Source organism: Prionailurus bengalensis, chromosome D4, assembly GCF_016509475.1.
Source record: "Prionailurus bengalensis isolate Pbe53 chromosome D4, Fcat_Pben_1.1_paternal_pri, whole genome shotgun sequence".
Taxonomy (NCBI): domain Eukaryota; kingdom Metazoa; phylum Chordata; class Mammalia; order Carnivora; family Felidae; genus Prionailurus; species Prionailurus bengalensis.
In genome coordinates, this window is record NC_057359.1 from 90,620,854 (window position 1) to 90,645,605 (window position 24,752).

Here is a 24,752-nt window from a genome sequence, read left to right on the forward strand (position 1 = left end):
AGATGCAAATTCTAGAAACTGGAAAATACAATATCTTAAATGGAAAACATCATTGGATAGGTTGCAAGCGGAAGACAGGAAGACAGGTCATACAGTATCCAAACCAAAGCAAAGAGGAAGTAAAGGGAGGCCCGGAAAAAAGACTAGAACCTCAGAGACCTGGAGGGCGGTACCGGTCAGTGTCACGTACATGCAATCTGAGTTCCAGAAAGGAGGGAGAGGGGAGGGAGGGAGTGGTGACACAGAGAGGCAGAAAAATACATTTGAGAAAATAATGGCAAGAGAGTCTCAAAATCTGATGAAAAATATTTCAAAATTTGATGAAAAACATCAATCCGCAGATCGGAGAATCTCTGAGACCCAACCGGAATAAACCCGACGTAAACCACACCTTGACGCATCGTAGTTGAGTTTCTGAGAAGTAAAGACAAAGAGAAACTAGTCAGCGCAGCTGGGTGGGGAGACGCTCTATACATGGGGGAACAATGATAAAAATAACCCGAGTTCTCATCCGAGGCAACGCGGGCCGTACGACCACGGAATGCCGTGTTTAAAGCGCGAAGAGGAAAGCCTGTCAGCATAGATTTCTATGTGCAGCAGGAACATCCTTCAAGAATGAAGGTGCAATACAGACATTTTCAGACAGATGAAAGCGGAATTTGTCGCCAGCAGACGTGCACTACAAGAAATGTTAAAGGAAGTTCTTTAGGCGGAAAGAGAGTGATAGCGGGTGGAAATTTAGACCTAAACAAAAAAGGGTTGCTATGTGTAGGTATATCACGGGACCTTTCCCCTTCATGCTTTCATAGAAAGAAAGAAAGAAAGAAAGAAAGAAAGAAAGAAAGAAAGAAAGAAAGAAAGAAAGAAGCAGAGAGAGAAAGAAAGAAAGAAAGAGAAAGAAAGAAAGAGAAAGAAAGAAAGAGAGAGAGAGAGAGAAAGAAAGAAAGAAAGAAAGAAAGAAGAAAGAAAGAAAGAAAGAAAACCAAGTGACCAAAGCAAAAATAATTACAATATACTGTAGAGTTTATAACATGGGGAAGTAAAATGTACAACAAAAAAATAGCACAAAGGACGGGAGCTGGGTAAATGGAAATACAGCACCGTAGGCTCTTGTATTATACACAAAGAGGTAGAGCATTAATTCAAGGCAGGCTGTGACAAGTGAATGATGCTCTGTGACCCCTAGAGCAGCCATGAGCAAAAGAAAGCAAAGACATATAGCTAAAAAGGCAACAGAGGAAATGAAATGGATTGCTAAAAAGCACTGGGTTAATCCAACAGTTGGCAGGAAAGCAGAAACAAAGAAGAGGTAACAGAAGACAAAACACCCAGGACAGGAGGCTTGACACCGTACTGAAAACTACTTAAAATGGACATGTACTGAACATCTCAATTGAAGGATGAAAATGTCAGACTGCATTAAAAAAAAAAAAAAAGCAGGATACAATTATATGCTGTGTACAAGTCACATATTTTCAATGGAAGACACAGATGATTTAAAAGAGAAAAGACAGGGGGCGCCTGGGTGGCTCAGTGGGTGAAGCGTCCGACTTCGGCTCAGGTCATGATCTCACGGTTTGTGGGGTTGAGCCCCGAGTAGGGCTCTGTGCTGACAGCGCAGAGCCTGGAGCCTGCTTCGGATTCTGTGTCTCCCTCTCAATCTCTGCCCCTCCCTTGCTCTTGCTCTGTCTCTCTTTGTCTCTCTCAGACATACATAAACATTAAAAAAAATCAAAAGAAAAAAGAATATATACCATACAGATACTAATCATAAGAGAGTGGCTATGTTAGTATCAGATGAAGTAGACTCCAAGAAGATAAGTGTTACCGGAGACAGGGGAGCGTTTCCTAACCATAAAGCCGTCATGTCATCAAGAAGACACAGCAGGGGGCGCCTGGGTGGCTCAGTCGGTGAAGCATCCGACTTCGGCTCAGGTCATGATCTCGCGGTTTGTGGTTTCGAGCCCCGCGTTGGGCTCTGTGCTAACAGCACAGATCCCACTTCAGATCCTCTGTCTCCCTTTCTGTCTCCCCTCCCTCCCTCACTCACATGGCTCTCTCTCTCTCTCAAAAATACACAAATAAACACTTTAAAAAGAAAAGGATACATTTTAAAAAGTATCTTTGAAGAAGAAGAAGAAGAAGAAGAAGAAGAAGAAGAAGAAGAAGAAGGAGGGGGGGGGAGGAGGGGGGGAGGAGGAGGGGGGAGGAGGAGGAGGAGGGGGAAGGGGAGGAGGAGGGGGAAGGGGAGGAGGAGGAGAAGACAACGACGATGACGACACAGCAGTCCTCAGCGTACATGCTCCCAGGAACGGAGCTTCAAATAACATGCAGCAGAAACCGGCAGAGCAGAGACTCACCCACAGGCAGAGCTGGGGATTTGAACAGATCCCTTTTGGTAACTAAACAATAGCAGCGAGAAACCATGAAGGACACGGAAGAACTGAACAACCCTATCAGACATCTTCTCCTAATTGACATTTGTGGAGCACTGCCTCCTACAATGCCAGAACACATATTTTCTTCTAGTGCACATGGAATTCACCACGCTGAGCCACAAAAAAGTATCAGTACATCTCAAAGGACTGAAATCGTACAAGGTAGGTTCTCTGAGCACAGAGGAATTAGAAATTGATACTTCCCCTGCCCCACAAACCTGGAAAACTCCCAAATATTTGGAAATTAAGCAATACACTTCTACATAATACACAAGTCAAAAAAGAAACCACAAGGCAGATGAGAAAATGTTTTGAACCCAATGATAAAACACAACACATTAAAATTCTGTGAGATGCAGCTAAAGAAGCGCTTAGAGGAAAATGCGTAGCGTTCAGTGCTTGTATTAGGAAAGAATGGTTTAAAGCCCCTGTCTTGCTTCACGATGTCCCATGAAGAAAACCCTGTAATAATCTTCTCTCTCCTAACGGGTCCCGGGACCAAGGCTGGGGACACGTTCAGACCTGGAACTAGGTTGGACAGCCTTGCTTGCTCCCCTCTCCCAGCCTGGTCGTGCACCCGGATCCATACATTCCTCTCTGGTTCTTTCTACATCTTCCCTGTCTGCGTGCCAATAAAGGGCACCGCATAGAGCGGGGACTCAATGAGGGCGATTATGACATTGGAATAAAATTCTTCATGGTTGTCTCTGGTTAGAAAATTCACGCTCGCTACAAAAAGAAAAAATCAGAATTGTAGGACATGCCACTCCACAGAGACAGCCAGTTTGGCGTATGCATGTTCCTTCTGATGTTTTCTGAGCATACACTAACACACATTGTAAACGGAAAGGAGATCATCCCCTGAACACTGTTGAGCCACTGGCTCTCCGCCCCCTCTCTCATTTAACAACATATCACGAACATCAAGTCACTTTACAGGTTTCTTTTCAATAGCTGCCCCTTCACGTTGATTCATCATTAAATAATTAATGCTCCAGTGTATGGGTTTCCCACAGCTTACTTAATTATCCCCCTTATTAACAGAGTTTGGGGTCGCCTCTCTTCCATCATGCACCCTCACATCTCTTGTTCGACATCTGAGTGCTTCGGTAGAATAAAACCCACGGAGCGAAATCGCTGGGCCAGAGCATGCGCACAGTTCACATGTGACCCCACGGTGCCTGCTGTCTTTCAAAAAGTGCCTTTTCATACTCTCAACCAATTGTGAACATGAGTGTTCCAATCAACCCTGTTGGGGCGAACGTTGGTTTGTTTGCTTGTTCAGAGCTGTTTGCCCACAACCGAAGAGTCGGGAAATGGGGACATGAGAGCCGAGCCAGGGGGTGGCCACAGGGGAGCCCGCCGTTCCCTGAGCCCTGGATGCAGACGGGCCTCGCGGGGTCTTGTACTTATCAAGAACGCCTTCGGGAAACGCGAACTTTCTGAGTTAGCTGGATTAGCAGAAAAGGCCCCCACCACGTGGCTCTCTAGCTACAAAACAGAAACCGTGATGAGCTTGCTCCGATCTTCCGTTTGGGAAAAAATCTAGGCCTGTGATCTCATTTTTCGTGATTGGGCCGTGGAAAGCAATGTGAATTTAAATACGTTTTTCCTGAATGACTCTGTTTGTGTAAACAAAATCCGGCACAGTGACAACAGTTTCCGTGAGGCCTGGCGCTCTACCACTGTTGAGGCTTTCGGAGCCGCCCTCGGCCGCTCACGCTGTTCTCACCGCCAGTGTTCTAGCCCTTCGTACGACAGTCCCCTCGATAAACACGTGGGTGCGGCGGCCGACAGACTGGTGCTCGCTCTCGGCAAAGACACCACAACCGTAGCTGCAAATTGAGCCTTGTAATAAGTCAAGAGGTAAAACCTAAAGAACAAGTTACCTGAATAATTTGTTTTGTTTTGTTGTTGTTGTTGTTGTTTTCAAATCGGTGCAAGTCAAGGCATTTTTCACCCTAAGGCATCCGGAGTGCCTTTCCGTACTCATCAGATCAGAGCGCTGCCGTTTGGTATTTTCACGAGGCTACTAGTACGACCATTTGTCATTACTAAACAGAACAATCGCTCCGCTCCCTATCTTCACGTCCCGGGTTGGATTTTCGTCGCTGACTCCTGGCTAGTCTCAGTGGCTTTGGAACGTTACGTTAGAGGCCACCTCCTTGAAAGGCGTTTTCGTTCGAAACTTGATCCTTCTGGGCTGGTACATGTACATCCGTGCTCGCTTGTATACATAGATATTTGCGGGGCGTATCTGCAGGATCTGGAGACGAATATATGCGTATTTTTACATTTGGGGCGCGGGTCTCGTTTTTCCTTCACGGCTAGAGGTGACTCGGGCTTGCGGAGCATTTATCAGAAGCGGCGGTGGCGGTGAGGGCGGCCCTTTCGCTCCTGGCAGCCGCAGCGTTGTCTGTTCTGCTTCTTCCTCCTTTCCGGCCTTTATCCCCCTGAAGGGAGGCTGGCATCCGAGACCGCCGGGGGCCACCTCGGGACAGGCCCGGAGAACCGATTTCAGTATTTCCCTCTCCTCCTGGTAAAATATTTATTGAGGGGCGCCTGGGTGGCGCAGTCGGTTAATCCTCCGACTTCAGCCAGGTCACGATCCTGCGGTCCGGGTCACGATCTCGGGGTCCGTGAGTTCGAGCCCCGCGTCAGGCTCTGGGCTGATGGCTCGGAGCCTGGAGCCTGTTTCCGATTCGGTGTCTCCCTCTCTCTCTGCCCCTCCCCCGTTCATGCTCTGTCTCTCTCTGTCCCAAAAATAAATAAAAACGTTGAAAAAAAAATTAAAATATTTATTGAAACTGTACGAGCTTTCGAGAGGCCTTCCTCTGGTTCAGAAACTGTTTGCCCATAAACCCGCTGGCCTGGGCTGGGGAGCCAGACGGGACCGGAGAAAATAAATCCGCAGCAGAGCTCCAGATTATGCGAGAGCTGTGGCTTCCGGGGAGACCGCAGGGCCCGGAGGAAGCGCCCCTGGTGCAGAGCACAGAGAAACCACTGCTCCCAAGGAGTGAAATATGATGACTAGAAAATGCATGGGCTCTTTGGGCGGCGGACGTGTTTTTATTGGTTAATGTTTTTATGGCCATGTTCTCTGTGAGGAACCATCCCTGCGAAGATGGACCTGAAAACTGTTGACGGCAGAGAGCAAGAAAGAGAAGCAACACTGACCTCCTTCTCACCACCCCCACAAGGTGCGAAGGCTTGGGAGGGCAGTGGGGGAAGGGGGGCGGGGGCAGGTTCTGGAAACAGGGCGCGGCCGGGGCACTCACCGTTGACGAGGCCGTATTTCTGGGCCAGGAGGGCAGCCTGCAGACGTTTCCCACTGCCCACGGGCCCGCAAAGCAGCACCCGCGGGGTGAACGGGGCATTAGATCGATGGCTGGTTTGGGCATAGGTCAGAGCTGGAAAGAGAGGATATGGGCATAGTAAACTCAGGTCCTAAAGGAAGGGAAACCAGCTTAAGGTACCTGCGCTCACGTTCTTAAGAACAGTGACGATTTCTCCCGTTTACAGCCGCGTGGAAACCCCCTGGGCGGCTGCCAGCCGCCAGCCGCCACGGGGTGAAGCTGTGGGGAAGGAAATCTGCTTCAGGCCTGGGCACTAAGGCAGAGGGGGGCAGGGGATCCAGAGAAGCCACCTCCGAAGCACTGTCCACCCTGCGGTTCCTCTAACACCTGTGCTTCCCTCCTGGTCGACGGGGGGCTGGTCCCAGCACACAGGATGCACGAGGTTGGGTTGGGATGTTTCCACACTGGCCCTGGGCCGAGCCTCTAGCCTGAAGCTTGGAACCGGGCGTCTCCCAGTGTCGGATCTAGACTTTGATAAATGCATCAGGCCTGGAGGGGGCCTCGTGCCCGGGGACTTCTAAAGGACATGGGTAGAGAATAACTTGCGGCTGCGCTCCAGTGACACCAACTTTGTTGGGAGTCTCCAAAGAGACAGTGACCAAATAGGTCCCAGGAGTGGGCAGATGTGGGTGCACGGCTGGCCCGTGGCACGCCCTGGCATTTGATGAACAAAGAGGGGGAGGCACGGGGGCCAGCGTCTCCAACACTCAGGCGACTCAACAGCAAACCAGGTCACCCCTGACCTGAGCCCGGGGAGGGGCTGTGCAAGCAGCCGAGGAGGCCATTACAGGGCAGCTTGGCACCTGCTGATGCCGAGGTCCGGTGCCAGCTCCCCAGCCACCCATATCAGAACAGGCCTCCCTCTCTAGCCTTGCCTCCTGCCAGGGACCCAGACCGTCCTGCGCAGGGTCGGCCACGGACGGCCCTCTGGCGGCTGTCCTGCCTTTGGACGGATTTAGCTCTAGCAAGGGGCTGAGCCAACACGCGGCCTTTAGGGACCCAGCCACCCCCGAAACCAGGGTGTGCCAACTGCATGCTCGTGGCATTTTGGGCACATTCCTGGTCCAGGGGTTTGGGCACACCCACCAGGTGCCAGTGGCCCACTTCCAAGTTGTGACAACCACCAACGTCCCCAGTATGGAAGTGGGGGGCCCATGAGAAGCCCTGGGATGTTCATTGTATGAGTTTTGAGCCCTCAAATCTTTGTAGGATTTTTTTAACTGGAAGGATCGTTCTAGAGACCACAACTCCCCCCTTCTTTGGAGATCGAGGCACAGGTAAGTTAACCGACTGTCGTAAAGGTGGTGATTCTAACTGTCTTCATGGCAACATCATACCCACCAGCGTGTGTTAAACACTAAGCTAAATAAACACTCTGCGGACTTCGTCTTATTTGATGGGTGCAGCATTCTCAGAACTTCCTAGATCCACGGCCATCTGAAATGCACAGACACTACGGGCAGAGAAGCCTGCTTACAAATGATGCTTAATTTACAGTAAATAACTAAGTTAATTAGAAGTAATGATCCCCCAGACAGTCTCAACATCTAATTATTCTTTTTAAAAATATGTGGTTGCTGGATGCACTGCAGAGAGATTAAAAAAACAACACAGAATTCCGCACTCCAATTTTCAATGTATCTGTCTGCATTATTAATTAATAATAATTAATATTCAGACACTCACATTTTTATTTACAATTCCAGGCATGAATTCTTTATGAACGAGCATCTGAACTTTTAAATTTAATTAAGTGATTTGGAAGTAATTAATGTGTAAATTCAGAACCATGCCATAAGATAAATGTAGTGGCTGTTTATCTTCAGAGTGCAGTGTAGACTACTAAAGACCCTTCTGAGATGCAAAATCACTGGAAAACCGTAAGGTGTCCACAGCCCGGCTTGTAAAGTGGAGACATTTTCTAGACATCCACCCGTTGGTTGATTGACCTCCTCAGGGAGCGAGGCCGCTGTCCCTGGGCTGTGAGTCCAGCAAAGTCCACGGGCAGGTGGGGGCCAGGGGAACTGCCAGGCCAGGGAGCTCAGAAGCCCTTCCCCCGCAAAACAAAACTTTTCTTAAAGAGATTTGAGGGAATGTGCCCCAAAAGGCCATTGTCGGCTATCAAGTGTCTCAGATCTCCGTGCTGGCATTTTTATTGTGTCGTTTCCTCGGCATTGCCTAGGAGGGGATAATCGGACGCGGACACACTTCTGAATGATAATTCAGCTGCTCTGGGGTCGAACTAGTCTAACTTTCCCTGGCCTTCTTGGACAGGATGCCAAGGCCCGACAGCAATGAGGTCTGATGTTTACTGAGTGCCTCTCCGCACCCGGGCTGGCCTCGCGGCTATGGAGATGTGATTTGCAGACTCCCATGTAATCCTCACCCAAGCCTGGGAGGAAGACAAGCTTTCTGTTCCCACTTCAGGGATGACAAAACTGAGGCCAAGAGGGGTACAAGGGTTGCCGGAGACTGCCCGGCTGACGTGTGGTGGGGACGACGTGTGAACACAGGGCCCCCGGCCCCGACGTCTCCGGGCTCAACCTTCACCCTCCTCCACCCGGCTGTGCGCACACATGCACCTGCTTCAGGTGCTTTCTGTGGACCTTTGTCACTGCTCCAATGACAGTGCACTGGGAGGGGGTGGGGCCACTTCCCCTGCTCTGCGTGGACTCACAACCCCTGAGTTGTGTTGCCCGGTTTGTGTGTGTGTGTGTGTGTGTGTGTGTGTGTGTGTGCGCAGTGGCCGTGGGTTCTGTGCGCATGTCTGTTTTAATTTTTACAAACTTTCTCTTCCTTCTCCCTCACCCCCAGGGCCAAACTTCTTGCCCCTGCTGTCCCTCCAGCCCCACCCCCTCATTATCAAATCTGCTGGCCACGCCCATCGTAGAACGTTATTAGCCCAGGGAACCTAGGCCGTCCAGGACTTGACTCCCAGGGTCTCCAGCACATCCTGGTCCCTGGCATCACTGCCACATTAAGGGACCCTAGGACGGGAGGGTCACGGATGGCCAAGGTGCCTGGGAAACCCACCGCCTGTGTGTTTACCCTGGTAGAAGACGTCCATGCACGGCTGGTCGGCGCTGATGACTTTCAGGATCTTGGGGTAAGCCGGAAGGATCCTGATGATGTTCCTGTGGTATTCCAGCAGCTTCCGTGCCGTCTCCAGCTCTGAGATGCCCTCTGGCACCACCAGCCGGTTCTGGATTTCCGCTTCGGGGGGCCAGTCAAAGGTGGTGTGATAAATCTCTGCAAGGGGACAGGCGCGTAGTTAGAGTCACCCGCGGGGGGCCGCCGAGGCCGCCAGGGCATCTGGCCGGGGGGCTTGCCGTCCAGGGGGCCGAAGCCTGGGAGCCCGCCCGGAGCCGTGCGGATGCACTTTGCCTCCGGAGCTGCTCTGACGTCTCTGTTAACGATAACAAAACGCCGAGGGTTCTCAGCACGGCGGGAAGGGCGGCCACGACTTCGGAGCACGTGCTCCGAGCCGGGCACTCTGACGGACCCCACCCGCACACGCTCGTCTTCACAGCCATCCGATCACAAGGCACGGGTCACCCCGTGTCCAGGTGAGAAAACTGAGTCTCGAAAGGGGCGGGGCCAGAGTCCACAAACCCAGGTCTGTCTGCTGCCCCGACTCCTCCGGGCCGGGGCTTACCATCTCCCACGGGTCTAGCCCAGCCCGCCACACTGGAGCACGTGCCCGCCTGTGCGGCCCCCGTGTGGCCCTCTGCGGGCACCCCGAGCGGAGAAGGGCTCAGTAAATGGGGGGTGGGGCTGTCGGTCACTCCAACCGATCACTGAACACCTCTGAAACCCCATGGAGCGGGCTGGGGGTGGAGACGTCCTACCTCCCGTCTGAGGGTCGATTCTCTTCCCCAAGTTTCTCTCAATCAGGACGGTGTCTGGAGAGCTCAGCACAACTGGACAGAGAAGGGAGAGAGCACAACCAGGCAGGTTGGGCGGCGGGTCCCAGACACTTGAATCTCGGGGGCTGATAACCTGTCTTGCGTCTCTCTTGCTATGTAACGACCACCCCCGACGTTCCCTTAGAGAGGTCTGCTCAGCACCCAACCGCGAAGGCACAGTCTCAGGCCAGCGGACAGCCCACACTTGAACGTCTCCTCTAACAGTTTTCACGGTAACAACGCGATGAGCAACGTCTTGGTGGGAGTGCTCTTGCCACATTTTGGATTATTCCCTAAAGAGAGCTTCTCAGAGGTGGGATTCCCGGAACAAGGGACCGCCAGGGTCAAAACAAAACTCCATTTTTCTTACTTAAAATTTTTTTTTAATGTTTAGTCATTTTGAGAGAGAGAGAGGGAGACAGACATGAGTGAGGGAGGGGCAGAGAGAGGGAAACACAGAACTCAAAGCAGGCTCTAGGCTCCGAGCGGTCAGTACAGAGCCCAACGTGGGGCCTGAACCCATGAACCGTGAGATCATGACCTGAGCCAAAGTTGGACGCTTAACTGACTGAGACACCCAGGCAGCCCTAAAACTCCATTTTTCTGAGAGCGATCCCCAAAGGCCTTTAGCTTTATAAAATTCAACTGTGCTGTCCTTTTTCCTGCTGGGTCCTGGCTGGCGCAGGGCTGAGGGGGGGCACTGGGAATGGGCAATACAGAGCAGGGCACTCCCTTCTGGGGTCTGGGGACAGCCACAGGCTACTCACTGACGTGTCTGGGGGTGATCCCGAGGGTCTGGATCATCAGGGCCTGCTCCCGAGTTTCAGGAATGCCATCCAGAATCCAGCCCTAGGCAGAGAATTGAGAGGTACTCATCTATCTTTACTTTTTAGATTTTTTTTTTTTGGAATTATAAAAGGAATATAATAGTGTTATTTTAAAAAACTGGGACTTTTAAGACAAAAGAAAGTAAATGTTTCTGATAGCCACATCATCCATCTTAACAAGTACTCTTGTATTGTTATATTCCCTTCTTTTTTTTTAATGTTTACTTATTTTCAGAGAGAGAGAGAGAGAGAGTGGGAGGGGCGGACAGAGGATCCCAAGCAGGCCCTGCGCTGACAATGGTGAGCCCGACACGGGGCTGGAACTCATGAACCCTGAGATCATGACCTGAGCCAAAGGTGACTACACACTCAACTGAGCCACCCAGGTGTCCCTATTACATTCCCTTCTGAATCCTACATTTGTGACCATAATCACAACATACATATTTTGTGTCCTAATTTTTTCCATCACACCTCACAGCCACCAAAGCACTTTCTCAAATTGGCACGCCTGCCCATTGCCACCATTTTCAGTGTCTGCCACATTCTGCCCAATGAACGTGCCACAGTTGCTTAAACATGCCCACGACAGAACATTTCAACCGCTAGCGATTCTTGCCATCATAAATAACGCTGTGATGAATGGTGCTGTGCCTATGGCTCTTTCCACATTGTGGATTCTTTCTTTTTTTTTTATTAAAAAAAATTTTTTAATGTTTATTTATTTATTTATTTTTTCAACGTTTATTTATTTTTGGGACAGAGAGAGACAGAGCATGAACGGGGGAGGGGCAGAGAGAGAGGGAGACACAGAATCGGAAACAGGCTCCAGGCTCTGAGCCATCAGCCCAGAGCCTGACGCGGGGCTCGAACTCCCGGACCGCGAGATCGTGACCTGGCTGAAGTCGGACGCTTAACCGACTGCGCCACCCAGGCGCCCCTTTTAATGTTTATTTTTGAGAGAGCAAGAGACAGAGCATGAGCGGGGAGGGACAGAGAGAGAGAGACAGAGAGAGGGAGACAGAATCCGCAGCAGGCTCCAAGCTCTGAGCTGTCAGCACAGAGTCCGACACGGGGCTCGAACTCACCAACCATGAGATCATGACCTGAGCTGAAGTCGGACACTCAACAGACTGAACCCCCTAGGTGCCCCTCTTTCTTAAAGAGAGTTTCTCGGATGAGACATCCTGGGAGAAGGAATCGCTTGAGTCCAAACAAAACCCCACTTTTCTTAAGAACAAGCTCCAAATCTTGGAGCAGTAAGAGAACTGAGTTCAAGTTTTCTGTTCTGTAGCTAACTTGTTCCAGGGCTGAAATCCCTCAGGCTCCAGCCCCTTCTGGGTACATACAGTGAGGGAACTTGTCTAGAACATTTATCTTTACGAACCATGTAAGTCCAGTTGTGAAAGAAACACATGACTGCTGGATGTGATGTGGAGGATGCCAAGTCACTGGTAACACCACCGGCCCAGAATAGCCACTGTTGACACTTTGTTGTAGCTCCTTCCAGCCTTCAGTGACTGGCATCTTTTTCCTGGCAGGAAAAGGAATCACACTGGGCATACTATCTTGTGGCCTGTACTTTTCATACAGCAAAAACATTTCTGGAACATTTTCCCATGTGACAAAATGCTCCCCTTCTGGAAGTTTCCACAGCTGCCGGGCATGAGGTGAACTGACCTGACAAACGTTAACCAATCCCATATTGTTGTTGATTTAGTTTCAGTCCTGTTTTTCACCATTATTTTTAAAAACGCTGGGGGCGCCTGGGTGGCGCAGTCGGTTAAGCGTCCGACTTCAGCCAGGTCACGATCTCGCGGTCCGTGAGTTTGAGCCCCGCGTCAGGCTCTGGGCTGATGGCTCAGAGCCTGGAGCCTGTTTCCCATTCTGTGTCTCCCTCTCTCTCTGCCCCTCCCCCGTTCATGCTCTGTCTCTCTCTGTCCCAGAAATAAATAAACGTTGAAAAAAAAAAATTAAAAAAATAAAAATAAAAAAAATAAAAACGCTGTAAGTGTATCCTGAGGCACACAGAATATTCTGGAAATAGATTTCTAACAGTCAACACCCTCTTTTGTGACTTGATACATTCCGCCATGTTGCTCTACAAAACTGCCCTGACCAGCATAGGAATCCAATAGCAGGTCACCTGTTGCCTGTATCTTTGTCAATGTTGGGCATCATCTTGGGGGGAAAATCTGTCCAGCAAAGTAGAGTATGCCATTGCTGCTTTAATTTACGTCTCCTTGATCGTTAGTGAGGCTCCATATTTTTTCCACATGTTTATCAGTAATTGAATTTTTTTTTCTTTGGCAAAATGTCAATTCATACGATCTAGCGAGTTTCCTCTTGGGGTTTCGTCCTTTTATTTATTCACAAGAGCTCTTTACATAAGAAGAATGCACCTATTTTGGCAAACACTACCACAGACCCTTTGAGGCAAACAATGTTGCCGATATTTTTTGCAGATTGTCTTTGACTTTCTAAATTTTGTGTGGGGGGCTGTTTTTTACCACATAAATTTTTGGCCAAATCAACTAGTGCCTCTATGCCTTCATTAAATTCTTAAATTATGCGGGAAAGCACTCAGCCTCCGGAACCCTGGTTTCTAGAACCAATGAAGCAAAAGTGCAAAAAAAAAAAAATTTAACAGCCTTTCCTTGATCTGGTGTTGTATGGACGTGCAAAAAGGCCTTTCTCACGGCAGAGGCCCGTAAATATTCACTTGCATTTAAATTATGTTCTCTCAGGCTACCTGGGTGGCTCAGTCCGTTAAGCATCTGGCTTTGGTTCAGGTCACCGTCTCATGGTCTGTGAGTTCAAGCCCCACATTGGTCTCTGTGCTGACAGCTCAGAGCCTGGAGCCTGCTTCGGATTCTGTGTCTCCCCCTCTCTCTGCTCCTCCCCTGCTCACACTCTGTCTCTCTCTCTCTTTCTCTCTCTCAAAAATGAATAAATATTAAAAACATTTTTTAAATAAAAAAATAATAAATTGTGTTCTTTTACGATTTTACTCCTTACATTTAAACATTCAATAGAGGCACATTTTATTTTGAAAATGACATGATGCTGTGGACTGATCTCCTTGTGGCTCACCAACTGGGCCAATCTCATCTGTGAAACAGCCTGTCTTTTCCCCTCTGAGTACCATTTTTGTCACTGTCTGAATGCTGATGTGATGCTGGCTCTGCATCTTCCTGCCCGTAGACTCTTGAATCATCCTCATGCCATTTAAAACACAATTTTTAGGGGTGCCTGGGTGGCTCCGTCGGTTGAGCTTCCGACTTGGGCTCAGGTCATGATCTCGCGGTTCGTGAGTTCGAGCCCCGCGTCGGGCTCTGTGCTGACGGCTCGGAGCCCGGAGCCTGCTTCGGAGTCTGTGTCCCCCTTTCTCCCCACCCCACCCCTGCTTGTGCTCTGTCTCTGTCTTTCAAAAATGAATAAACATAAAAAAAATTTTTTAATGTTTATTATTGAGAAAGAGAGACACAGAGCATGAGCAGGGGAGGGGCGGAGAGAGAGGCAGACACAGAATCCGAAGCAGGCTCCGGGCTCCGAGCCGTCAGCACAGAGCCCGACGCGGGGCTCGAACCCACAGACCGTGAGATCATGACCTGAGCTGAAGTCGGAGCCTTAACCACTGAGCCACCCAGGCACCCCTTTTTAACAAATTTTTTAAAGTAATCTCTACGCCCGACGTGGGGCTCGAACTGAGGACCCTGCGATCAGGAGTCACATGCTCCACTGACCGAGCCAGCTGGGCACCCCTGGAATGACATTAAATGTGTAAATAAGTTCATGAAGAGTTGACAGTCTCACAGTATCAATACCTTATCTTCCCTTTTGTCTAAACTGTTGTTTTATGTCCCTCAGCAATGTTCACATTAAACAACTTCTGAAGTCCTTTCAAGTCCTGGCAGTCTAGAGTTACACACACACCCACACACACTTTTTAACGGCTTCGATCTGATGTCCCGATACAAAGTGAGCTTTGGAAGAATTGAAACAAAGCAGGAAACCCTTGGAGCCTCCACTCGGCAGCGAGGGGGTCAGGTGGGCACCCCGGAAAGCCACAGTCTCTGACACTGGCTCTCAGGAGGGGACCCCCGCCAGAGACCCTCCCCCTTCCCCGTATCATCAAGAGAACTTGGTTGCTTGAAGGTCAGAGGGTGGACTTTTGGGGGTGAACTCAGACTCAAGGTCCTTTACAACCCACAACACCTGATTTCCACCACACCGCGTGTTCCTAAAAACGGAGCTAACCAGAAAAGGGCCTGCATTTCTTCAATATTAAAATATTTAGGTTCCAAAGGCCTCCGCTGACAGTTAAAAAAAAAAAAAAAAACGAAACAAATTTACAGAGTAAAGAGTGCTGAAAAAAATCAGGCATGCCTTCATTAATTTCTTAAATTATGCAGGAAAGCGCTCAGCCTCCGGAACCCGGGTTTCTAGAACTAATGAAGCAAAAGTGCAAAAAAAATTTTAACAGCCTTTTGCTCCCTCAAGTCCTTGTTAGAGCCGGCCTAGAGCCGGGCTGCGGCCCTTAAGAAGAACAAACACCTCAGATGTGCACCTGCCATGGGAGTCGGGAGTCGCGACGTCTACGAGCTCCCGGCTCTGGAAGCCAAGCCAAAATTTTCTGAACTTGGGCTACGTTCAGACCCCCTCAGTTTTTCTTTATTTGGGGGGTGGGTAGGGGCTGGGGGCCCACCGATCGCCTCTTCTGGTACGGGGCCGGGCAGGGGGGTGCTGGGGACCGTTTCGAGTTCCTTTTTGAAGCTGGAAGAAGGTTGGAGCTCCGGCTCTGCTCAGCACCGAGAAAGACCTCGGCGTTTAATATTGCATTACCGAGCAATCATTATCATCTCGCCCATAAATTGCAGCTGATATCAGTATGTGGTCCAGAGCTTTTAGAACTATTCAGGGGAACAGCTCTCACCGACTTCTCGCTGGAAGAGAGCGGGCCTACCAATTACACAGGAAAAGTGTAGCAAAATGAGGAACATCTCCCTAATTAGCCTGGCCTCACTCGTGCGTCATTCTGGGGCGGATGTGACATTTTTAAAAGGGGGGGGGGCTCTGAAGGGAACCCCAGGCCACCGGCTCCCCAGGGTTGCTCTCCCAGACTCAGGGGGATGGTGTGATCACGCAGGTCCTAAGTTCCCCAAGGGACCCCTTAGGGCAGCACGCACGCGCTCTGTGGCAAAGGCAGCCATGGAGATTCCTCATCCCCCCGGAACCCCAGTCAGTCCTCCCGGGAAGGAAGGGTGGTGACCGAGGCCTCCGTATCACGGGGTGTAGGTCCTGGGGCGTCCTCAAGATGGAAACCCCGGGCGGGGCACTCGGGAAACAGCTTCCTTCCCAGAGCTCTTGCATTTACACAGATGTGGGCAACTACCCAGTTGCAAAATGGACCACGCTTTTGGGGGATAGGGGCGGGGGGGAGGGACACTGCCATTTTGGCCGAGAGCAACTTAATGGCCGCCGACTCTGGCAAAGCAAGAAGTCATAAATCAGTCAATAGCGCCCGGCCGGTGCCATGATGGCACACGCTCGTTAGGTTCGTGGGTCCGACTACCAGGAGTGGCTGAGCGCGGAGGTATCCGTCAGTCCCTAATTAGAATACATTATCCGTCTTCCTGACACTTCAGTGAAATGTCTATTCCGCTCTGGAGCCGCAGCTTTGTTCAGAGCAGGTTAATTGATATTCTGATGCCTTCGCTCGCCATACCCCCGTGGCTCGGTTCTGTTTTATCACACATCAAAAAGGCCGTATGCTCAGGGCACCCCATGCACCAGCACAGAGCCGGAGGTCTGCACAGCTGCGAGGGGTACGGTATCACAGGAGGGACAAGCACCGAGCAGATGTCACGGATGAGAAAAAAAAAAAAAGGGGAGCGAACGGAGCCAGCCAGCCTGGGGAACTTGGCGAGGCCCAGCGGAGCGCGGCCCGACGCGGAGCGGGCTGTCCTGCTCTGTGTGAACACTGGCCTTCTCTGCCCTCCTGACTATTATTAAAGCACAATTAGCAACTTCGCGCGGTAAAACGCCCGCCTTCCGGGCCCTCTGCCTTTCCGATGCCTCGTCCCCCGCTCCCCTCCCCTCTCCGCCAAAGACCAGAGCGGGGTGCTCCCCCTGGGAGGCCCCCTTGCCGGCTCCCCGCTCCAAGTGGAGACCGTACCAGACCGTCCGTGGAGCCGAGTGCTGATTCCTCGCGGTCCTGAGGGGGCGATCTGAGGCTGCAGATTTGGACTTGACGAATCAGATTCACTCAGCTCCAAGTCTGAACCAGGGGAAGCATCAAAAGATCACCACAGGCCCACCAGCTACCCCTCTTTTTTTATTTTTTTTTTCCCCAATGAAATATGATGTGATTTGCCAACATATAAAAGAAGGAGAAAGGAGAGACGGTACCAGCCAGAAAGAAATGCATCTGAGAAGGTCGAGTTTGGGAAACTGACGTGTCCCAAAGGCGACCCGAGAGAACAGGAAGACCGTTTTGATGAACGGACGAAAGCTGGAATCGAAGTGCCTCAGTAGCAGTTCCTTTGGTTTATACAAAACCACGGGCACCTTCGATCTGCCGTGTACTCTTAGGACGCCGTCCGTATCCAGCTCACCAGAAAGACGGCCGGTGAGGATTTTTGTTTCCAAGTTGAGCCTCAAACAATATGCAGCCCCTGCTGGCATTCCTGACCCCACTCAAGTATACGCATGCAGCAGAGCAGGTCGTTCCTTAACTCGCTCCTCCTGGCCGGCCCTGCCTCCAGCAAGGCGTGCCCCGGGCTTTGCCTGGCCTTCTGTGCACAGCCTAGCAGCAGGGCACGTGCTCAAAGGGGCACGCGGGGGCGACCGCTCTAAATAACCGACAGTGTCCATCCCACCGTTGCTCATCAGCGACACAAGCGTGGCATTTCGCACAAACATGCGGATCCGGGCCAGCTGGTAGTCCTAGGTCTGCAGGTGAAAAGCCAGAGAGCTCCAGGGGGTTAAAACCTGGGACAGCACAGACGCGACTGTTCCCAAATAGCTAAAAAAGGTATTTTAAAGTCGAATTTACGTTAAATGTCCCTGGCGCCCCCAAAGATCCCCTGCAGAGGAAAACCCAGTTTGAAGACCACCCTGTTCCGTCCCCAGATGGACCAGTCCCATCCCACCCCCCCCTCCCCCCCCCCCCCACGAGGCTGGGATGCCACCGAGGCAGCCCATTAGAGACATAACTCACTTCGGGGTATAGCGTCTCGTTCTCAGGTGCAGACACAGCGGCCATGGTTGGAAACTAATGAAATGGGTAATCCAACCGCATCCAGTTAATGGGGCCATTCGCTCAAACACTTTACGGCACGTCCGAGGGGTGGTCCCACCTCCTCCAAAACGAGACCTGCCCTTTAGGATGTCAGATTATCTGGAGGGTGAAACGTAGGGGCTTTGGAACCGGCCTGTGCCACTGCCAGCTGGATGACTTGCAACCAGTCACCTCAATCCCTCTGGCCTTGCCCTCCCTATCTGCAAAGTGGGGCAGTAACCACAGTCTAGCCCGTAGCTGTTGGGATACTTAAATACGGACTCTAAGCAAGTACCCACAAAACAAGGCACGGTGCCTGGCAACAAAGAACGGGCCGGCTTCAGCATTATAATTATATTGTATTATAATATATCAGCATTATAATTCTGAGAGAGATGAGCTACGTTCTTTTTCTCTACCTACGCGCAAGAAGGAATCCTATGTAAGTTTGCAGAACTTAATACAGATAATTTAGAAAGGTGGTCTCTTGGAAACAGGAATAACTGACATTCTGGATGTGACCTGAGGAAAGTGGTCCAGTTCAAGACGATATGAGGAAAACACGTTTGGATTAGAACGAGGGGAGTCCGGTGAGCGGTCTCGGCGACGGCGGACCCGTCCCAGAGCACTCGAGGCCGTCTGCCATCGCCGGGCGGGGGGCCCTCCCCAAGGATGAGCAGGAGCCACACGGGACCGCAAGTTGGGGTCCAGCACATGTGCAAACAATCATCACATTGTTATGATGGGGCAAGATCCATTCACTCATTCACTCCCCCATCTATTCATTCATTCATTCATTCATTCATTCGGGTATTTACACACACCCTGTGCTTCCATACTGGAAAGGTCAGCGGGCCTGCCCTGGGGGTGAACCGTCACCGGCTTCTTTAACCGACTGCCCCAAGTCTGTCTTACTCATCGCTTTTTCCCAGCTGGCCCTCTGACTGGTGACTGTGCAAGGCCTTGAACGTCATCTGTGAATCGAGAGGAAACGGACCAGGCGACCTCTACGTAGGGGAACTGTAAGATTTATGGTCTAACAGGGCGCCTGGGTGGCTCAGTCGGTTGAGTGTCCGACTTCAGCTCAGGTCATGGTCTCGTGGTTCATGAGTTCGAGCCCCGTGTCGGGCTCTGTGCTGACAGCGCGGAACCCGTTTCGGATCCTCTGTCCCCCTCTCTCTGCCCCTCCCCCACTCGTCCGCACGCGCGCGTGCTCTCTCTCTCTCAAAAATAAATAAACATTACAAAAAAGATTTATGGTCTAACAAAGACATTTAAGGGTGAATAATAGCACGTTATTAATAATCATGCAGGAAGAGCAGGCTTCCACGGGACCAGTGACTGACTCACCTCTCCCGTGCTTTGAGCATCACAATGTCACTGACTTTCAGTCCCGCATCTTGTTTCTTGTCCTGCACCCCTGCCGGCTCTCTGAGATCATGAAAGGAAGGGGCGCGCCCCCCACCACCACCAAGGGGCAGGAGGGGCTGACAAGGACCCCAAGTCTGATCAACAACTAGAATGACTCCTCTCCGGGGAACTCCCAAGCACAGCATGACGGTCGAGTGCACAGAGCCCCCGGGGCTCACCCTCAGGGACTGTGGTGTCCCCCGTCCAGACCCCAAACGGCTCCTCAGACCTCACCTCTTCCTCTCCGTGCCAAGTTCACTGAACCAGGCACAGCCCCACACCGAAGCAGACAGCCCTCGGTTCCCGCCTCCCCTCAAGCTGGAGCTCTCCCCTCGTCCTGGGACCCCCATGCTGCCCACCAGGGCCGCGGGCAGGGAAAGCACTGGCCACGGAGGGAGCCATGGCCGGGTCCAGATCGTGGCTCCCACCTCGCGGTTCTGTCGCCTCAATTACCCAGCCCCGAGCCTCAGTGCGCTCATCTGTAAAGTGGGGGCGGTAAGAACCCCCTTACAGGGAAAATCACTGAAATGGCTGCATGAGGTCGTCGATGGCAAGTGTGCCGGCAGAGTGCGAGTGGAAGTAGGCACTTCACACACGCCAGTTCCTTTCTCTCCCCTAACCGCAATCAGGGCGCCAGGGAAGCTGCATTCCCACAAGACTGAGAAAGGCTGAATCTGCAAAGGGGTGACTTCACAGAGCTCATTCCAGATCTCACAAGGAGGCAGCACCCTGGGCGACACGGGGCGCCTGCACGAGGAGTCCCTCAGGCTCCGGCACCCCATCCCCAGTGCTGCTGGCCCCTGTCCTTCCGTCTCCCCTGCGTCGGGTCACTCCCTCACGAAAGCGCCCTCCCACCCTTACTCCCTGTGTCCCAGTCAACGCAGCCTTCTCCCTCCGCTCACTTCTCAACCTTCCGGAGGCTGGGACCACTCCCCACATCTTCCTGAACTCCTCTCCTCTCGGGTCCTCATCCTCCATCTTCCGCTTCCAGAGACTAGACCCCCTGCCGCTCCTCCAGGAAAAGCCCCACTTGGCCAATTGTTGCAAAGGGAAATGTGAGAAAACCCGTTATATCTTCAGAGAATGAGAATTCACCAGATACTGGGGGGCGCCACAAAGTCTCAATAAATGACAGGCATGCCAATGGGATACACACTCGCTCTTGTATTCTGTCCAATACGCTGATTTGTAGTTAGTGTTACAAGTAGTATATTTTAAAAAAATTGTTTTAATATTTATTATTGAGAAAGAGTATGAGCAGGGGAGGGGCAGAGAGAGAGGGAGGCACAGAATCGGAAGCAGGCTCCGGGCTCCGCCCTGTGAGCACAGAGCCCGACGCGGGGGCTCAAACTCACAAACTGTGAGTGAGATCGGGACCTGAGCCGAAGTCGGACGCTTCACCGACGGAGCCCCCCAGGCGCCCCCCCCTTAAGTAGTCTGTTTAGAATTAAAATTGGGGGTAGCGAATACGTGCCCGCTCACACCCATGCAACTTTCCGCGTTTCTTTCGAATCCCATCGGCTAATGGTAATGGGCCAGCTGGGCACCCCGGGACCCCCGTCTCCCAACCGTGTGACTGTTTCCTCTTCTGCAAGACAGGCGTGCTGGGAAGCGCCCGCCCTGCTGGGGTTGGGGGCCGCATGCCACGACACACACACAAAGAACTAGCACGGCATCTGGCAGGTGCTGGTTGAGTGGCGGTGCCCAGCGCGTCCCAGCCTCGGGCGCGCACCACGCTGCTCCTAGTGGGCGGCCGGCCGAGGGCCCAAGGACACGAGGGGCTGCCGCCCTCTGCTCGGGGCCCCCCGGCCGGCGTTTCCGGCTCCGCTCCACCTCCGAATCAGTGCTCCACCTGCCCCAGGCGACGTCCCGCTGGTCCCCCGTCCGATCCTGTTTCCAACACCGCCGTGCCTCTCGATACTCTCTGCTGCTCCAGGGTTACGGCCGCCCAAGCATCAGACTCGGTGCCGCATCCCTGCCACCTGCTTCTCCTCCCAACAACCGTGAGAGGGATCGTCACGGGCTGGGCCTGCAGACAGCTGGGCCACGCGTGCCATTAACGGGCCCCGAGGCACGCCACCCGGCCACCTGGCCGAGCACGGCCTCAACTGAGGGTCCGGAAACATCCCCCAGATGAGGGATCCCGGAGGGTGCACTCACCGGCCCCCCTCGGAGCCCTGCCTCACCGTGACGCGTGCCGTAAGTTTTCTGAGTGGAGGCTGGGCCGCCCCTCCGACGCCCTGCGATCCTAACCGTGTCTGTGTTCGAGGAGCACACGGCCCCGGGCCTCAGCAGAGCCGTTGGTCAATAAAACCGCGCTCCTCAGAGGATGCAAGTGACATCCATAAACCCGCGGGTGTCAAAACAATGGCAAGAAAGTCCTGTGTTCCTCCCGTCAGAGGGTGAAAGCCGGGCGATTAATGCCAGCCCGATGACACCACAAGGACAGATAAAACAAGCAGCCGGTGGTTCTGCAGACCAGACTCAGGCTCCTCTACTCTGCCAGCGTCTCCACCATAAATACTGACTCGCGTCATGGGCAGGGAGGCATAAATCTGTGCCTGAAAAGGGACGAAGAAAAAGGCTCCAGAAATCTGCCAAGTCAACTTTAAACTTTTGGTTCCGCGGCCAAAAGTATGCCGCACCGACCCCTCCTCTCTTAACTCTTAACTGAGAGCCTCCGTGACGCTAAAGGGGATAAAGAAAAGAAAACCAGGTCCGTCCGGGAACACAGAGTGTAATTCTGCATTTTATGTGCGGCAAAGCCCCCACCCCGGGCCCGGCGCAGGGCTGGTCGGTGTGGGGCTGGGGGTGTGAGCCTCTTCCGGTGAGCGCCGTGGACCTTCCCCGCGACCAGGGACGTGGGGAGTGTGGCCAGAGTCTGGCTTTTGACGAGGACACTCTTTCTTCAGCTCAAGGAGGGAGATGATTGCAGACGTTCTGGAAGGTCTGTTTTCCTTTAGGTAACACACGTTTCCCGCCTTGGGATCGGCAGCGGATTTCTGGTGCCGCGGCCTCCTCTCCCGTCGGATGGGAGGACGGCAGCACTCACCCCCCACCTGCACCGCCCACCACGTGTCCACGAAAGCGGGCACCGTGTCTTTTGTTCCGTTCTGTCCCCGACGCGACAGAAAGCAGGCCGTGGCACACGGTGGGTGCCCGTGAGTCTTAGTCGTTGACCCCTTCGCAGGACAGTTGTGTGGCTTCCGGGAGAAGATGCCTCCCGACTTGGCACAGTGTCTGGAACGTATCGTGTGCTGCTAAGGACTGGCTAACCGTTATTTGTGTCTTTATCTTGAGGGACCACTTCTGCTCTCTGCTGCCTGTGCTGCAGCTTCACTCGGGCCTTCGTTTTTATTCTTCCTGATCTTTACCACAACGAGACCACAGGCCCGATGAGTCACAGGGCAAGTCCGTGTCTTTCGAGCTCACTGAAGTCGAGGCCTGATTACATCCCAGGTAGATAACACACGCCCCCGTGGACGTGTTCGGGTTTCCACTCCGGGCATCTGGTGGGCGCATTAGGAAGACCTGACCAACTGCTGGGGGCTGAGCAGAGCCGGCTGGACTCGGTGACCCGGGCGACAGGCGTGGTGTCCCCACGGGCCTCCCTTCGGCGAACCAGGGGCGGATGCAAGGATGCGGAGGTCTGGTCTTCCTTAGTCAGAGGGTGGCTTCCCCTCGGATGGGGCGCTGAGCATCATGGCTGCGACACAGAACACGACTGAGCAGGGCACCGACCGCCAGCTGGGCACCGAGGGGGCCCTCGCCCTGTCTCGCTCACGCTAAAGGTCTCTGCCTGACAGCCCAGGGCGGCCCTCGAGGGGAGCGAGTTCTACGAACTTGGCTTACGTTCGGCCTCACGCCGTACCACGTTTTGAGCTAGTCCTAACCTCCGGGGGTAGAACTCATCCCCAGTGCAAGCTCACAGAATCAGAGAAAAACCAAGGCACGTGGACAGAAGTAGGAGACGGACTCCAGCTGGTTTTTAAATTCCATTGATTTTTTTCTTTTCCTCCGGCCTTACATTCAAAAGACTGCTAATTCTCATCCGTGCGGGCTGTGAGGATGTCCCAGGACTCACTCGAGTAATGATTCTGACCGCACGCTGTGCCGGCGGGCCACGAGCGGACCCCAGAGGCGCACGGAACTCCAACGAAGTGAAGCAGGAAGCAGCAGCAGCCTTCTCCGGCCCGTCCGTGCGTGATCTGTTTCCAGCCACTCACCTTGCGTGAGAGAAGCCTCTTCACCTGCCCAAGTGGACCTCAGAGCCGAGGGCTGAGCCCTTGGCTTGGAGGTCTCATTCGACAGGGAGAGGGAGACAGCCCGGCTTTGCAGACGGGGCACCGCGCGGCCCACCTGCGACCTCAGGAGCTTCACACAGGCCTGTGCTGAGGCTCGCGTGGCTCTCCCCCCACCGGGTCCCCTTGGCCCACCGGCCCAGACCTGCCAGGGACAGGCCCGGCCAGCAGAGGCGGACACAAGCCAGCTGCGGGGCCCATCAGTCACCTCTGAGGCTCGGAGGCTGCTGCCTTTTCCTGGGCGATCAACTCCCACCGTCTGACAAGCCAGGGTCATCGGCTACCAGCCTTTCTGTCTCCACCGCACAGCGGTGGGAGGAAGGTGACCACACATCACGACATTTCTCCCTTGTCTCTTAGCCAGGATTTTCTCACCCATGGCCTCCCAACTCAGTCTGGTTCTGGTGACACAAAAACGCCTTTGTCCAGGGGTCTGCACAACAGCAGAGACCCTGGCCCGAGCTGGGCCAGGCAGCCAGGTGGCCGAGAACCTCGGTGTGATAGTGGCTCTGACTTCGGCTAAGTCCCTTCTCCCATCTGGGCCTCAGTTTCTCCTTGTGTAAAAGATTTTTTTTTTAAATTTTCTTTAATGTTTATTTATTTTTGAGAGACGGAGACAGCATGGGTGGGGGAGGGGCAGAGAGAGAGAGAGGGAGACCCAGAATATGAAGCAGGGTCCAGGCTCTGAGCTGTCAGCACAGAGCCCGACGTGGGGCTTGAACTCACGAACTGTGAGATCATGACCTGAGCCGAAGTCGGACGCTCAACCGACTGAGCCACCCAGGAGCCCCTAAAAGATTTTTTTTTTAAGTTTATTTATACATTTTGAGAAAGAGAGTGTGCACATGTGCACACAAGCACACAAGCAGGGAAAGGGCAGAGAGAGAGAGGGAGGGAGAGAATCCACCCAGGCGCCCCTAAAACAGTGTCTTTAGAAATCATCCTGTCTAAAACCTTTCACAGAAGGCGGGGTGCCTGGGTTGGTTAAACATCTGACTCTTGATTTCAGCTCATGTCATGATGCCGGGGTCGTGAGATCGAGCCCCACATCAGGCTCTGCACTGACATCCAGGAACCTGCTTGGGATTCCCTCTCTCCCTCTCTCTCTGCTCCTCCCCCACTCATATGTGTGTGTGTGTGTGTGTGTGTGTGTGTGTGTGTGTGTGCGCGCGCGCGCTCTCTCTCTCTCTCTCTCTCTCTCAAAATAAATTAATTAAAAAAAATAAAGACACT

At 52.6% G+C, this 24,752-nt stretch overlaps 1 protein-coding gene across 3 annotated transcripts in view; it reads right to left on the reverse strand.

The window, feature by feature from the left end:
• The window catches only part of AK8 (adenylate kinase 8), a 128,092-nt gene that overhangs the window by 72,450 nt on the left and 30,890 nt on the right, over positions 1 to 24,752 (reverse strand). For all 3 annotated transcript variants that reach the window (XM_043567003.1, XM_043567002.1, XM_043567004.1), the window contains 4 exons: positions 10,467 to 10,548; positions 9,643 to 9,714; positions 8,843 to 9,043; positions 5,717 to 5,848 (listed from right to left, as the gene is read on the reverse strand). In XM_043567003.1, coding sequence (XP_043422938.1) covers positions 5,717 to 5,848; positions 8,843 to 9,043; positions 9,643 to 9,714; positions 10,467 to 10,548 — 487 coding nt within the window. The remainder of the gene's footprint in view (positions 1 to 5,716; positions 5,849 to 8,842; positions 9,044 to 9,642; positions 9,715 to 10,466; positions 10,549 to 24,752) is intronic.